Raw genomic sequence first — 17,096 nt, forward strand, 5'->3', positions numbered from 1 at the left:
AAAGCTTTGGCATTAAAAATTCGCTAGAAATAATTTGTAACTTGAAGATTCCTTTTGCTTCACATTCACTGGAATCTAGAAGGATGACGGGATCTTATAGGGATTGGAAAAGGTTAGATGCAGGAAAAATGTCCAGAACCAGGGGTCACAGTTTAAGAATAAGGGGTAGGCCATTTAGGATTGAGATGAGGAAAAACATTTTCACCCAGAGAGTTGTGAATCCGTGGAATTCTCTACCACAGTAGGCAGTGGAGGCCAATTCACTGAATGTTTTCAAGAGAAAGTTAGATGTAGCTCTTAGGGCTAATGGAATGAAGGGATATAGGGAAAAAGCAGGAATGGGTTACTGATTATTTGAGAGAGTTAGATATATCGAAATGTATAAGATTATTAAGGGGTTGGACACGTTAGAGACAGGAAACATTCTGAAATCCCGAGCCATCAGACCTCCAACAATGTTGAGTTTACCCATTCACACATTCACTATCTTGGATATCTTCCTTTAATCATTTCTTTCTTACCATGACGCATGCGACAACTAGGGATGGTGATTATGCGTCAAGATACAGATATAGATACAGAATGATTCTCATCCAGAGCACTTTACTAAGTTTAATAACTTTCCTGCATGCATTAAAAAAAAAAATCCTTGCTCTTTCTCCTGTTCTGTTCCTTTTTAAGTGGTGTCCTTTTTGCGGGACCCTGCAGTCCTGAGAAAGACTTGTCAGAAGACCTCACTGACTTCTGTTTCTCCATAGATCCTACCTGACTCTGCACATTCTGCTATGTTGAGACTTACCTGGATTCTTGGTATGTGAACAGTTAAAACAAATCCCCGTGGTTCAGTTTATATAGGACAACCAAAAGCTAAAATTGGCATCACATATAAAAATCAAATAAGCAACCAGCTTCAAAATCCAAAACTATTATTTCTAAAAGGTAAGTCCACTTAATAGGCTCTCCTGCAGTTTCTATCAATGTTACACCTAGACTACGTTAGGTACTTATGTAAGACAAAACCAATTCTACTTGTATGCTATTATTGTTAAGTATTTCATTTGGCAGTGGTCCAGACCAAAACTAAAGTCTCTCTGTTAAACAAAATGGGGATGTGAATGAATAATTAATTCTGAAGCAGAGTCTTTCCTGCTGAGAGGAGCACTGATTAGGGAAATAGTGATGGAATTCCTATTTTCCGTCTTTTCCAAATACCCCGCTCTGGGTGAATGAGGCTCTGCACTGAAATTTCTCTTTTTGGAAAATGCCCTTTAAAAACACAAAGAAATATAAACGACCTACAAAAGCAAAGTGATATTTATTCATAACATATTCCACACCATAATTTCTCTGCCTCACCATTCAGTATAAAAAAACTGAAGAATAAAATATTCTACGTTATATTTCATACCTGAAATATGAACAGCCTCTTCATCGTCTGGCCCACTTCCAGTTATGGTTTCAACGGTTTTATTGAAGTACCAATAATGAATATCAGAACTAATTGCCGGATGAACTGTTGCTGTCATCATTGGTTCTGCTATTTTGATGTCAGATTCTGTTTCAGTAACATCGGTGCTTCTTGCCAAGAGTTTAGGGGCTTGTGTTAACCTCCGATCTTCCGATCTGTCAGGTGGTGACGATGGGGTAGTCTGGATTTCCTTTAACTTTGTTTGCATTTCAAGTGACACGGCGGTCGTATTTTGGAGATCCTGTTGCTCCAAAGTCTTCAGCTTCCCAGTCGAGCTCCGATATAAAGAAGGGGCAACAGTCGTGACCCTGGCGGCTTCCATTACATCCTTTTCAGCTTTACGTTCTGTGGATGGCCGTAAAAATGAAGTACTGACCACAGTCTCTTTAGAAATCTCCATATAGACTTTTTCTGTTGTTGAAGTCTTTACTCCTTCAAGTGTGACTCGTTGGGAATCAATTGTTGTTCCAACACCATGTTCTTTAGCAGGCCTCTTTGCTTCATGTAAAGAAACGTCTTGCTCAGTTACCATATAAGCTGTTGTTTGTGTTCTGGGCGATTCTTTCTCAAATGTTTCAAGGGGAATGGAGTGTTCTGTTGAGCTTCCCATTTGTTGCAATGTCACATCAAGTTCTGATGAAGCTGTGGTATCATCTATGCCCTCCTCGGTCCTCCTGCCTGCCACTTGTGAAAACTCTTCATGAATAACAGTCGGCGGTGTTATTATCTGACTTGCTCCTGTATCCTCTCTTGTCATCAAACTTCCCGATTCTTCCACTTTCATTCCCAGTGTTGTGGCTCGTGTGCCTTTAAATTCTTCATCTTGTTTTTCTTCAGAGAGCTCCGTTGTTGTTCGTTCTTTTCCATGTACAAAAACTTCAGCAGGCGATGAGATAAAGCTATCTGTGGATACCTCCACAGGTATTCTGGGACTGTGCGTCAAAATTGCCGACTGTTCTTCAGCTGTGGGCACAGAAGTTGATTTAATGGACAGACTTTCCGTAGTAATCATTTCAAAATCAAAAGCAGATGAGGTGGGTGTAGAGGTGGCAGTTTTTACTGGCATGTCACTAAATATTTCACCTTCGGTTCTTATAGTGCCGTCTCCAGAAAATTCCTCTGTGGACGTACCAAAGGCTTCAGTGGGCTTCTCCTGCTCAGTTGCGGGCCGAACACTTGAGTACTGTGTACCATTGACCATTAAGTATGTTGAAAATGTACCTGGACCATCTCCATCCTTCAGAGCAGTCCTCACAGTTGCTGCGAACATCTCTTCTTCGCCAGAAACGGCTTGTGACACACTCTCCTTCGTGTCTTCGGTGAATGAAGTGGACACTAGTTCTCGAGAGGTATCTGCAACTCTTCCTGGTACAATTGTGCTCATCAATGGAGGTAATATATCCTTCTCTGTATGAAGTTCATGCACACTTGTTCTGATTTTATCAAAGGAAACCATTGTGCTGATCGGTTGTGCTTGTTCCGGTGTTGCTGTCATTGAAGGTGAAGACAGGTCTCCTGATCCATCAACCTCTGTCTTAATGAATTTACTCCAATCTTCAGTGTCATCGTACGTCACTGCCTCAGTTTTGATCTTTTCCAAACTTTGTGTCACATTATCCATTGGTAGATGAGTTGGAGACACAATTTTTACATCAATTTCCTGTCTAACATCCTCCAATTTTATAACAGCATCAATTATACCATCTGATTTTGTGGTGATTCCAGTTTCATGTTCCTCCAGAAAGTTCAACCCACTGTCCTTCCCATTAATATAAATGACACTAATATATTCATGAGGACTATCAGTACTTTCATCTCCCGGCAGTTCATCTACATCATCGATGGAAATTGTTTGTGACCTTGGTGTCTCGACTACAGATTCCATTGTAACCTGTTGGACCTTTGTCTGTTCTTCTTTAATGGTGTGTCGCATAATGTCAAATTTCTTACGATCCATCTGATCACTCTCAATGCTCTGAATGATTTGTGTGTAATTCAAGTGATCGCCGTCTTTGATGCTTACCCCTTGAACCGCCCGAGGTTGAAAACCATCCTTTTCACTTACTGTTAGGACAGGAGTTTCAGTAATTTCCGCTGTTTTGTTGACGTGAATACTGCTAACAAATACTTGGGGTTCCTTTGATAAAAATTCTTCACCTGCCAGATCAGGAACATAAGGAGTGGTAGGTTGGATGTCAGACTTTATCTCTGTTAAGCTAAAAGAACTTACTTCCTCAGTAAAAGAAACAACTGTTTCTCTGCTTCCCTCATGAACATCCCTCAATTGCTCCTTGGGAGATGTTGACTGCCTGTCGTATCCTTCAGTTGGTTGCGATTTTGGTTCAATGGAAAGTTCAATTTTCTGTTGTGGTCCTGGAGTGAAAACGGTTGGCTGAACTTTTATTGTATGAAGACCTTCACCAGAGCTCTCCTGTTCACTTAATGGGACAATTGTACTTGAGCTTACTTCCATAGAATCTTTAGTTATCTGCACTGTCCTCTCAGTTGAGTCTTCTTCACTTGTGCTATCCCATCCTTCTTCAGAGTGTTCTGATTCTGAAGTCTGGCTTGGTCCATCTTCCACTCCCTCAGCACTTTCTTCCGACACCAATTTTGGCTTTTGCCCCACTGTAACCGTCTCAGGCTCCCGCTCAATCTCCATCGGTTTCTTACTTACATTTGCAATTTCAACTGAGGAATCTGTGGATGGTATCACTGAAGGTTTTTTTGTCACTGATATTTGCTGGGTAGCCTCTGATATCAAAGTGCCTTCCTTTGCCTTGCTATCTTCACCAGGGATGCCCGTGACTAATGGTAGAGCTGAAATAGTAAAAATGTCTTCACCTGAACTTTCAACTTCCCCAGCCTGAATCTCTGAGGCTGTCTTTATCATTGGTGGAGTGGACCTTTCAGTTGAGGATTTTACAGATAGCTCTGATTTAGCAGGCATGCCTTCCTCTTCTGCCAGAGTAACATCAGCATGGAGAACACTTGTGACTGGAACTGACACAAATCTACCTTCGCTCTCAAAACCAGTTGTCGGAAACTTGTCGTCCAGTTGTGAATATGCTTTCACCAGCACATCTCCTGCCTCTGTGTAGGGCCTTGGCCCAAGTGTGAAAATGCCCTCCCCTTTACCAGATGCAGCTGTAACGACTGTGTGGAGTGCTTCCTCATCGAAAAATGTTTTGTTCAACAAGGTAACAGGTTGGCTGCTCATCTTTGGAGAGGAATCATCACTAGACAACTGGATTGGTTGCTTAACTGTAAACATCTCCACGCTAGAACTCTCAAAGTCTTTCAGGAAAGGAGGTCGTTTGTCCAAATCCTTCTCCGTTATTCCAGATGCGTCAGTTGCTGGAGGTTGCACAGATGGTTCCTCAACAACTTTCTCTGAAATGGTTTGGATCTCAGCGATTACAAATTGTGCTTCTATTGTAGATCCCCGAGACTGCCTTTCAATTCCAGGTGTCATTGAAGTTACTGGATACATCTCATCGATTGCAATGATGTCTGGAACTAATGTGTACGTGGTTTCCTTATCACCAAAAACGACTGTTGATGCAGACCGATCTGCCACCTGCGTGTGCACTTTAACGAGCAAACCGTCCATCTCTGTGTGCGCCTCAGGCAAGCCAGAGCCAGAAAAATCCTCCACACTCTCACGCACAACTGTAGCAGTGCTCTGGAGAGCTTCTGCATCCACTAGAGTTTTACTAGTCACTGGTAAAAGAGTAGAGCTCATTTCTATCGTAGAAATAGTAGGGTCTAATCGAAGTATTTCTTCAGCAGTAGTCAGTTCTTCACCAGATCCCTCAAATTCTGGAGAAGGAGGTAATTTGACTGAAACTTTCTCTGTTATTCCCGATTCCACAATTACTGGAGATTCCACAGTTGATGCTGTAACCACTTTCTCAGGGATGGTTTTGATCTCAGTGATCACTGATGGTGCTTCTGATGTGGATTCTTGAGACTTTATTTTAATTACTGGGGTAGCAGTGACAGGGCCTTCCTCTACTTCCAATTCTTTTGTCACTGATTCGAATACATACCTGGTTTCCTTCCAATCAGTGGTAACCACACTTGTTGCTGCAGACCCGTCTTCCACCTGCGTGTGGACTTTTACCATCAATCCTTCTCTGCGTGTGAGTGCCACAGGTAATCCAGATGTGGTTATTCCAGTCTCTTGCTCAGTTACTGCTGGAACAGCGCTGCGAAGAGCTTCCTCATCCAATGAAGTTCTGCTGGTCACAGGAGATTCTTGGCTGCTCATCTCCAGTGTGGAAACATTAGGATCAAACTGGCCAATGGGTCTGATAGTAAACATTCCGTCACCAGAACTCTCAAAATCGGGTAAAGTGGGCAGTTTGACTAAAACCTTCTCCGTGACTATAATTACTGGAGATTTCACAGTTGACTCCATAACCTCTCCCTCCGGGATTGCTGTATCCTCACCGATCACTGATGGTGCTTCTGTTGAAGATTCTTCAGGTGTTTTTCCAATTGCTGGCGTTGTGGTACCATAGGGAGCTCCCTCTTCCCTTTCACTGGTGATTGAAACTAATGTGTATCTGGTTTCCTTATCGCCAACCACAACTGTTGATGCAGACTTGTCTGCCGTCTGCGTGTGAACTTTAACCAACAAACCATCCTTCTCTGTGTGTACCTCCCACGAACCAGACCCAGAAAACTCCTCCACACTTTCATGTGTAACAGAAACAGGGCTTTGAAGAGTTTTTGTGTCTACCAGAGTTTTACCAGTTACTGGTGAAAGAGTAGAGCTCATTTCTATCGTAGAAATAGTAGGGTCTAATCGAAGTATTTCTTCAGCAGTAGTCAGTTCTTCACCAGATCCCTCAAATTCTGGAGAAGGAGGTAATTTGACTGAAACTTTCTCTGTTATTCCCGATTCCACAATTACTGGAGATTCCACAGTTGATGCCGTAACCACTTTCTCTGGGATGGTTTTGATCTCAGTGATCACCGATGGTGCTTCTGATGTGGATTCTTGTGACTTTATTTTAATTACTGGGGTAGCAGTGACAGGGCCTTCCTCTACTTCCAATTCTTTTGTCACTGATTCGAATACATACCTGGTTTCCTTATCGGTGGTAACCACACTTGTTGCTGCAGACCTGTCTTCCACCTGTATGTGGACTTTTACCATCGATCCCTCTCTGTGTGTGAGTGCGTCTGGTAATCCAGATGTGGTTATTCCAGTCTCTTGATCAGTTGCTGCTGGAACAACACTGTGAAGAGCTTCCTCATCCAATAACGTTCTGCTGGTCACTGGAGTTTCTTGGCTGCTCATCTCCAGTGTGGAAACATCAGGTTCAAACCGGCCAGTGTGTCCAATACTAAATGTTTCTTCACCAGAACCCTCAAATTCTGGAGAAGGCTGCAGTTTGTCCGAAACTTTCTGCGTTATTCCTGATTCATCAATTGCAGAGGGTTTCACAGTCGACGCCATAACTACTTTCCCTGCGATGGTTTTGCTCACAGTGATCACTGATGGTGTTTCCGATGAGGTTTTTCCAATTACAGGTGTAACAGTATCATGAGGAGAAACCTCTTCCGTTTCACTGGTGACTGGAACTAACACGTATCTGGTTTCCTTCTCTCCAATCACAACTGTTGATGCAGTCTTGTCAGTTGTTTGTGTGTGCACTTTAACCAGCAAACCATCCCACTCTGTGTGTTCCTCCGACAAGCCGGACCCAGAAATTTCCTCCTCTCTCTCACGTGTAACAGTAACGGTGCTCTGGAAAGTATTTGCATCTACTGGAGTTTTACTAGTCACTGGTAAAAGGGTAGAGATTATTTCTTTTGTGGGAATATCTGTTCCAAATTGTGTGATTTGTTGGGCAGCAATTAGCTCTTCACCGGAACTCTCAAATTCTAGAGAAGTAGGTGATTTGACTGAAACTTTCTCTGTTATCACCATTTCCACAGTTGCTGGAGATCTCACAGTTGATGCTGTAACCACTTTCTCGGGGATGGCTTTGATCTCGGTGATCACTGATGGGGCTTCTGATGTGGATTCTTGTGCCTTTGTTTTAATTACTGGAGTAACAGTGACAGGGCGTTCTGCCTCGACTCGTTCTTTCGTCACTGAATCAAATGTATACCTGGTTTCTTTCTCACTGGCCACATCTGTGGCTGCAGACCTGTCTTCCACCTGTGTCTGGACTTTTACCATCAAACCATCAGTGCGTGTGTGTGTCTCAGGTAATCCAGATATATGTATTCCAGTCTCTTGATCAGTTGCTGCTGGAACAGCACTGTGAAGAGCTAACTCATCCAATAACGTTCTGCTTGTCACTGGAGTTTCGTGGCTGCTCATCTCCAGTGTGGAAACATCAGGTTCAAACCGGCCAGTGTGTCCAATACTAAATGTTTCTTCACCAGAACCCTCAAATTCTGGAGAAGGCTGCAGTTTGTCCGAAACTTTCTGCGTTATTCCTGATTCATCAATTGCAGAGGGTTTCACAGTCGACGCCATAACAACTTTCCCTGCGATGGTTTTGCTCACAGTGATCACTGATGGTGTTTCCGATGAGGTTTTTCCAATTACAGGTGTAACAGTATCATGAGGAGAAACCTCTTCCGTTTCACTGGTGACTGGAACTAACACGTATCTGGTTTCCTTCTCTCCAATCACAACTGTTGATGCAGTCTTGTCAGTTGTTTGTGTGTGCACTTTAACCAGCAAACCATCCCACTCTGTGTGTTCCTCCGACAAGCCGGACCCAGAAATTTCCTCCTCTCTCTCACGTGTAACAGTAACGGTGCTCTGGAAAGTTTTTGCATCTACTGGAGTTTTACTAGTCACTGGTAAAAGGGTAGAGATTAATTCTTTTGTGGGAATATCTGTTCCAAATTGTGTGATTTGTTGGGCAGCAATTAGTTCTTCACCGGAACTCTCAAATTCTAGAGAAGTAGGTGATTTGATTGAAACTTTCTCTGTTATCACCATTTCCACAGTTTCTGGAGATTTCACAGTTGATGCTGTGACCACTTTCTCGGGGATGGCTTTGATCTCGGTGATCACTGATGGAGCTTCTGATGTGGATTCTTGTGCCTTTGTTTTAATTACTGGAGTAACAGTGACAGGGCGTTTTCCCTCGACTCGTTCTTTCGTCACTGAATCAAATGTATACCTGGTTTCTTTCTCACCGGCCACATCTGTTGCTGCAGACCTGTCTTCCACCTGTGTCTCGACTTTTACCATCAAACCATCAGTGCGTGTGTGTGTCTCAGGTAATCCAGATGTATGTATTCCAGTCTCTTGATCAGTTGCTGCTGGAACAGCGCTGCGAAGAGCTTCCTCATCCAATGACGTTCTGCTGGTCACAGGAGATTCTTGGCTGCTCATCTCCAGTGTGGAAACATTAGGATCAAACTGGCCAAGGGGTCTGATAGTAAACATTCCGTCACCAGAACTCTCAAAATCGGGTAAAGCGGGCAGTTTGACTAAAACCTTCTCCGTGACTATAATTACTGGAGATTTCACAGTTGACTCCATAACCTCTCCCTCCAGGATTGCTGTATCCTCACCGATCACTGATGGTGCATCTGTTGAAGATTCTTCAGGTGTTTTTCCAATTGCTGGCGTTGTGGTACCATAGGGAGCTCCCTCTTCCCTTTCACTGGTGATTGAAACTAATGTGTATCTGGTTTCCTTATCGCCAACCACAACTGTTGATGCAGACTTGTCTGCCGTCTGCGTGTGAACTTTAACCAACAAACCATCCTTCTCTGTGTGTACCTCCCACGAACCAGACCCAGAAAACTCCTCCACACTTTCATGTGTAACAGAAACAGGGCTTTGAAGAGTTTTTGTGTCTACCAGAGTTTTACCAGTTACTGGTGAAAGAGTAGAGCTCATTTCTATCGTAGAAATAGTAGGGTCTAATCGAAGTATTTCTTCAGCAGTAGTCAGTTCTTCACCAGATCCCTCAAATTCTGGAGAAGGAGGTAATTTGACTGAAACTTTCTCTGTTATTCCCGATTCCACAATTACTGGAGATTCCACAGTTGATGCTGTAACCACTTTCTCTGGGATGGTTTTGATCTCAGTGATCACCGATGGTGCTTCTGATGTGGATTCTTGTGACTTTATTTTAATTACTGGGGTAGCAGTGACAGGGCCTTCCTCTACTTCCAATTCTTTTGTCACTGATTCGAATACATACCTGGTTTCCTTATCGGTGGTAACCACACTTGTTGCTGCAGACCTGTCTTCCACCTGTATGTGGACTTTTACCATCGATCCCTCTCTGTGTGTGAGTGCGTCTGGTAATCCAGATGTGGTTATTCCAGTCTCTTGATCAGTTGCTGCTGGAACAACACTGTGAAGAGCTTCCTCATCCAATAACGTTCTGCTGGTCACTGGAGTTTCTTGGCTGCTCATCTCCAGTGTGGAAACATCAGGTTCAAACCAGCCAGTGTGTCCAATACTAAATGTTTCTTCACCAGAACCGTCAAATTCTGGAGAAGGCTGCAGTTTGTCTGAAACTTTCTGCGTTATTCCTGATTCATCAATTGCAGAGGGTTTCACAGTCGACGCCATAACCACTTTCCCTGCGATGGTTTTGCTCACAGTGATCACTGATGGTGTTTCCGATGAGGTTTTTCCAATTACAGGTGTAACAGTATCATGAGGAGAAACCTCTTCCGTTTCACTGGTGACTGGAACTAACACGTATCTGGTTTCCTTCTCTCCAATCACAACTGTTGATGCAGTCTTGTCAGTTGTTTGTGTGTGCACTTTAACCAGCAAACCATCCCACTCTGTGTGTTCCTCCGACAAGCCGGACCCAGAAATTTCCTCCTCTCTCTCACGTGTAACAGTAACGGTGCTCTGGAAAGTTTTTGCATCTACTGGAGTTTTACTAGTCACTGGTAAAAGGGTAGAGATTATTTCTTTTGTGGGAATATCTGTTCCAAATTGTGTGATTTGTTGGGTTGCAATTAGCTCTTCACCGGAACTCTCAAATTCTAGAGAAGTAGGTGATTTGACTGAAACTTTCTCTGTTATCACCATTTCCACAGTTGCTGGAGATCTCACAGTTGATGCTGTAACCACTTTCTCGGGGATGGCTTTGATCTCGGTGATCACTGATGGGGCTTCTGATGTGGATTCTTGTGCCTTTGTTTTAATTACTGGAGTAACAGTGACAGGGCGTTCTGCCTCGACTCGTTCTTTCGTCACTGAATCAAATGTATACCTGGTTTCTTTCTCACTGGCCACATCTGTGGCTGCAGACCTGTCTTCCACCTGTGTCTGGACTTTTACCATCAAACCATCAGTGCGTGTGTGTGTCTCAGGTAATCCAGATATATGTATTCCAGTCTCTTGATCAGTTGCTGCTGGAACAGCACTGTGAAGAGCTAACTCATCCAATAACGTTCTGCTTGTCACTGGAGTTTCTTGGCTGCTCATCTCCAGTGTGGAAACATCAGGTTCAAACCGGCCAGTGTGTCCAATACTAAATGTTTCTTCACCAGAACCCTCAAATTCTGGAGAAGGCTGCAGTTTGTCCGATATTTTCTGCATTATTCCTGATTCATCAATTGCAGAGGGTTTCACAGTCGACGCCATAACCACTTTCCCTGCGATGGTTTTGCTCACAGTGATCATTGATGGTGTTTCCGATGAGGTTTTTCCAATTACAGGTGTAACAGTATCATGAGGAGAAACCTCTTCCGTTTCACTGGTGACTGGAACTAACACGTATCTGGTTTCCTTCTCTCCAATCACAACTGTTGATGCAGTCTTGTCAGTTGTTTGTGTGTGCACTTTAACCAGCAAACCATCCCACTCTGTGTGTTCCTCCGACAAGCCGGACCCAGAAATTTCCTCCTCTCTCTCACGTGTAACAGTAACGGTGCTCTGGAAAGTTTTTGCATCTACTGGAGTTTTACTAGTCACTGGTAAAAGGGTAGAGATTATTTCTTTTGTGGGAATATCTGTTCCAAATTGTGTGATTTGTTGGGCAGCAATTAGCTCTTCACCGGAACTCTCAAATTCTAGAGAAGTAGGTGATTTGACTGAAACTTTCTCTGTTATCACCATTTCCACAGTTTCTGGAGATTTCACAGTTGATGTTGTAACCACTTTCTCGGAGATGGCTTTGATCTCGGTGATCACTGATGGGGCTTCTGATGTGGATTCTTGTGCCTTTGTTTTAATTACTGGAGTAACAGTGACAGGGCGTTCTCCCTCGACTCCTTTTGTCACTGAATCAAATGTATACCTGGTTTCTTTCTCACCGGCCACATCTGTGGCTGCAGACCTGTCTTCCACCTGTGTCTGGACTTTTACCATCAAACCATCAGTGCGTGTGTGTGTCTCAGGTAATCCAGATGTCTCTTGATCAGTTGCTGCTGGAACAACACTGTGAAGAGCTAACTCATCCAATAACGTTCTGCTGGTAACTGGAGTTTCTTGGCTGCTCATCTCCAGTGTGGAAACATCAGGTTCAAACCGGCCAGTGTGTCCAATACTAAATGTTTCTTCACCAGAACCATCAAATTCTGGAGAAGGCTGCAGTTTGTCCGAAACTTTCTGCGTTATTCCTGATTCATCAATTGCAGAGGGTTTCGCAGTCGACGCCATAACCACTTTCCCTGCGATGGTTTTGCTCACAGTTATCACTGATGGTGTTTCCGATGAGGTTTTTCCAATTACAGGTGTAACAGTATCATGAGGAGAAACCTCTTCAGTTTCACTGGTGACTGGAACTAACACGTATCTGGTTTCCTTCTCTCCAATCACAACTGTTGATGCAGGCTTGTCAGTTGTTTGTGTGTGCACTTTAACCAGCAAACCATCCCACTCTGTGTGTTCCTCCGACAAGCCGGACCCAGAAATTTCCTCCTCTCTCTCACGTGTAACAGTAACGGTGCTCTGGAAAGTTTTTGCATCTACTGGAGTTTTACTAGTCACTGGTAAAAGGGTAGAGATTAATTCTTTTGTGGGAATATCTGTTCCAAATTGTGTGATTTGTTGGGCAGCAATTAGTTCTTCACCGGAACTCTCAAATTCTAGAGAAGTAGGTGATTTGACTGAAACTTTCTCTGTTATCACCATTTCCACAGTTTCTGGAGATTTCACAGTTGATGCTGTGATCACTTTCTCGGGGATGGCTTTGATCTCGGTGATCACTGATGGAGCTTCTGATGTGGATTCTTGTGCCTTTGTTTTAATTACTGGAGTAACAGTGACAGGGCGTTCTCCCTCGACTCGTTCTTTCGTCACTGAATCAAATGTATACCTGGTTTCTTTCTCACCGGCCACATCTGTTGCTGCAGACCTGTCTTCCACCTGTGTCTGGACTTTTACAATCAAACCATCAGTGCGTGTGTGTGTCTCAGGTAATCCAGATGTATGTATTCCAGTCTCTTGATCAGTTGCTGCTGGAACAGCGCTGCGAAGAGCTTCCTCATCCAATGACGTTCTGCTGGTCACAGGAGATTCTTGGCTGCTCATCTCCAGTGTGGAAACATTAGGATCAAACTGGCCAATGGGTCTGATAGTAAACATTCCGTCACCAGAACTCTCAAAATCGGGTAAAGCGGGCAGTTTGACTAAAACCTTCTCCGTGACTATAATTACTGGAGATTTCACAGTTGACTCCATAACCTCTCCCTCCAGGATTACTGTATCCTCACCGATCACTGATGGTGCTTCTGTTGAAGATTCTTCAGGTGTTTTTCCAATTGCTGGCGTTGTGGTACCATAGGGAGCTCCCTCTTCCCTTTCACTGGTGATTGAAACTAATGTGTATCTGGTTTCCTTATCGCCAACCACAACTGTTGATGCAGACTTGTCTGCCGTCTGCGTGTGAACTTTAACCAACAAACCATCCTTCTCTGTGTGTACCTCCCACGAACCAGACCCAGAAAACTCCTCCACACTTTCATGTGTAACAGAAACAGGGCTTTGAAGAGTTTTTGTGTCTACCAGAGTTTTACCAGTTACTGGTGAAAGAGTAGAGCTCATTTCTATCGTAGAAATAGTAGGGTCTAATCGAAGTATTTCTTCAGCAGTAGTCAGTTCTTCACCAGATCCCTCAAATTCTGGAGAAGGAGGTAATTTGACTGAAACTTTCTCTGTTATTCCCGATTCCACAATTACTGGAGATTCCACAGTTGATGCTGTAACCACTTTCTCTGGGATGGTTTTGATCTCAGTGATCACCGATGGTGCTTCTGATGTGGATTCTTGTGACTTTATTTTAATTACTGGGGTAGCAGTGACAGGGCCTTCCTCTACTTCCAATTCTTTTGTCACTGATTCGAATACATACCTGGTTTCCTTATCGGTGGTAACCACACTTGTTGCTGCAGACCTGTCTTCCACCTGTATGTGGACTTTTACCATCGATCCCTCTCTGTGTGTGAGTGCGTCTGGTAATCCAGATGTGGTTATTCCAGTCTCTTGATCAGTTGCTGCTGGAACAACACTGTGAAGAGCTTCCTCATCCAATAACGTTCTGCTGGTCACTGGAGTTTCTTGGCTGCTCATCTCCAATGTGGAAACATCAGGTTCAAACTGGCCAGAGTGTCCAATACTAAATGTTTCTTCACCAGAACCGTCAAATTCTGGAGAAGGCTGCAGTTTGTCTGAAACTTTCTGCGTTATTCCTGATTCATCAATTGCAGAGGGTTTCACAGTCGACGCCATAACCACTTTCCCTGCGATGGTTTTGCTCACAGTGATCACTGATGGTGTTTCCGATGAGGTTTTTCCAATTACAGGTGTAACAGTATCATGAGGAGAAACCTCTTCCGTTTCACTGGTGACTGGAACTAACACGTATCTGGTTTCCTTCTCTCCAATCACAACTGTTGATGCAGGCTTGTCAGTTGTTTGTGTGTGCACTTTAACCAGCAAACCATCCCACTCTGTGTGTTCTTCCGACAAGCCGGACCCAGAAATTTCCTCCTCTCTCTCACGTGTAACAGTAACGGTGCTCTGGAAAGTTTTTGCATCTACTGGTGTTTTACTAGTCACTGGTAAAAGGGTAGAGCTTAATTCTTTTGTGGGAATATCTGTTCCAAATTGTGTGATTTGTTGGGTAGCAATTAGCTCTTCACCGGAACTCTCAAATTCTAGAGAAGTAGGTGATTTGACTGAAACTTTCGCTGTTATCACCATTTCCACAGTTGCTGGAGATTTCACAGTAGATGCTGTAACCACTTTCTCGGGGATGGCTTTGATCTCGGTGATCACTGATGGAGCTTCTGATGTGGATTCTTGTGCCTTTGTTTTAATTACTGGAGTAACAGTGACAGGGCGTTCTGCCTCGACTCGTTCTTTCGTCACTGAATCAAATGTATACCTGGTTTCTTTCTCACCGGCCACATCTGTTGCTGCAGACCTGTCTTCCACCTGTGTCTGGACTTTTACCATCAAACCATCAGTGCGTGTGTGTGTCTCAGGTAATCCAGATGTCTCTTGATCAGTTGCTGCTGGAACAGCACTGTGAAGAGCTTCCTCATCCAATAACGTTCTGCTTGTCACTGGAGTTTCTTGGCTGCTCATCTCCAGTGTGGAAACATCAGGTTCAAACCGGCCAGTGTGTCCAATACTAAATGTTTCTTCACCAGAACCCTCAAATTCTGGAGAAGGCTGCAATTTGTCCGAAACTTTCTGCGTTATTCCTGATTCATCAATTGCAGAGGGTTTCACAGTCGACGCCATAACTACTTTCCCTGCGATGGTTTTGCTCACAGTGATCACTGATGGTGTTTCCGATGAGGTTTTTCCAATTACAGGTGTAACAGTATCATGAGGAGAAACCTCTTCCGTTTCACTGGTGACTGGAACTAACACGTATCTGGTTTCCTTCTCTCCAATCACAACTGTTGATGCAGTCTTGTCAGTTGTTTGTGTGTGCACTTTAACCAGCAAACCATCCCACTCTGTGTGTACCTCCGACAAGTCGCACCCAGACATTTCCTCCTCACTCTCACGTGTAACAGTAACGGTGCTCTGGAAAGTTTTTGCAACTACTGGAGTTTTACTAGTCACTGGTAAAAGGGTAGAGATTATTTCTTTTGTGGGAATATCTGTTCCAAATTGTGTGATTTGTTGGGCAGCAATTAGTTCTTCACCGGAACTCTCAAATTCTAGAGAAGTACGTGATTTGACTGAAACTTTCTCTCTAATCACCATTTCCACAGTTGCTGGAGATCTCACAGTTGATGCTGTAACCACTTTCTCGGGGATGGCTTTGATCTCGGTGATCACTGATGGGGCTTCTGATGTGGATTCTTGTGCCTTTGTTTTAATTACTGGAGTAACAGTGACAGGGCGTTCTGCCTCGACTCGTTCTTTCGTCACTGAATCAAATGTATACCTGGTTTCTTTCTCACCGGCCACATCTGTGGCTGCAGACCTGTCTTCCACCTGTGTCTGGACTTTTACCATCAAACCATCAGTGCGTGTGTGTGTCTCAGGTAATCCAGATGTATGTATTCCAGTCTCTTGATCAGTTGCTGCTGGAACAGCACTGTGAAGAGCTTCCTCATCCAATAACGTTCTGCTTGTCACTGGAGTTTCTTGGCTGCTCATCTCCAGTGTGGAAACATCAGGTTCAAACCGGCCAGTGTGTCCAATACTAAATGTTTCTTCACCAGAACCCTCAAATTCTGGAGAAGGCTGCAGTTTGTCCGAAACTTTCTGCGTTATTCCTGATTCATCAATTGCAGAGGGTTTCACAGTCGACGCCATAACTACTTTCCCTGCGATGGTTTTGCTCACAGTGATCACTGATGGTGTTTCCGATGAGGTTTTTCCAATTACAGGTGTAACAGTATCATGAGGAGAAACCTCTTCCGTTTCACTGGTGACTGGAACTAACACGTATCTGGTTTCCTTCTCTCCAATCACAACTGTTGATGCAGTCTTGTCAGTTGTTTGTGTGTGCACTTTAACCAGCAAACCATCCCACTCTGTGTTTTCCTCCGACAAGCCGGACCCAGAAATTTCCTCCTCTCTCTCACGTGTAACAGTAACGGTGCTCTGGAAAGTTTTTGCATCTACTGGAGTTTTACTAGTCACTGGTAAAAGGGTAGAGATTAATTCTTTTGTGGGAATATCTGTTCCAAATTGTGTGATTTGTTGGGTAGCAATTAGCTCTTCACCGGAACTCTCAAATTCTAGAGAAGTAGGTGATTTGACTGAAACTTTCGCTGTTATCACCATTTCCACAGTTTCTGGAGATTTCACAGTTGATGCTGTGACCACTTTCTCGGGGATGGCTTTGATCTCGGTGATCACTGATGGAGCTTCTGATGTGGATTCTTGTGCCTTTGTTTTAATTACTGGAGTAACAGTGACAGGGCGTTCTGCCTCGACTCGTTCTTTCGTCACTGAATCAAATGTATACCTGGTTTCTTTCTCACCGGCCACATCTGTTGCTGCAGACCTGTCTTCCACCTGTGTCTGGACTTTTACCATCAAACCATCAGTGCGTGTGTGTGTCTCAGGTAATCCAGATGTGTGTATTCCAGTCTCCTGATCAGTTGCTGCTGGAACAGCACTGTGAAGAGCTTCCTCATCCAATAACGTTCTGCTGGTCACTGGAGTTTCTTGGCTGCTCATCTCCAGTGTGGA

General features: G+C 43.8%; 2 protein-coding genes across 2 annotated transcripts in view; both read right to left on the reverse strand.

The window, feature by feature from the left end:
- LOC144592138 (uncharacterized) overlaps positions 1-11,565 on the reverse strand; it is a 59,536-nt gene extending 47,971 nt beyond the window's left edge. Inside the window, exon 1 of the mRNA XM_078396545.1 lies at positions 1,409-11,565. Coding sequence (XP_078252671.1) covers positions 1,409-11,546 — 10,138 coding nt within the window. The 5' untranslated portion in view covers positions 11,547-11,565. The remainder of the gene's footprint in view (positions 1-1,408) is intronic.
- A 52-nt stretch (positions 11,566-11,617) lies between these two features.
- On the reverse strand, positions 11,618-16,667 carry LOC144611327 (uncharacterized). The gene is made up of 2 exons (XM_078430385.1): positions 11,728-16,667; positions 11,618-11,651 (listed from the first exon to the last, which is right to left on the reverse strand). The coding sequence occupies exons 1-2, from the start codon at positions 16,209-16,211 to the stop codon at positions 11,618-11,620; spliced, it is 4,518 nt and encodes a 1,505-aa protein (XP_078286511.1). The 5' UTR covers positions 16,212-16,667.
- Between the last annotated feature and the right edge of the window lie 429 nt (positions 16,668-17,096).

The sequence above is a fragment of the Rhinoraja longicauda genome, chromosome 3 (assembly GCF_053455715.1).
Source record: "Rhinoraja longicauda isolate Sanriku21f chromosome 3, sRhiLon1.1, whole genome shotgun sequence".
NCBI lineage: Eukaryota > Metazoa > Chordata > Chondrichthyes > Rajiformes > Arhynchobatidae > Rhinoraja > Rhinoraja longicauda.

What these genes read in the sequence shown, in the direction of transcription:
- LOC144611327 (XM_078430385.1), bottom strand. Translation starts at nt 16,211, where the DNA reads ATGGCGTCGACTGTGAAACCCTCTGCAATTGATGAATCAGGAATAACG. An exon ending in GCCGGTGAGAAAGAAACCAG is followed by an intron (nt 11,652 to 11,727) that starts GTATACATTTGA and finishes ATTAAAACAAAG; the next exon opens with GCACAAGAATCCACATCAGA.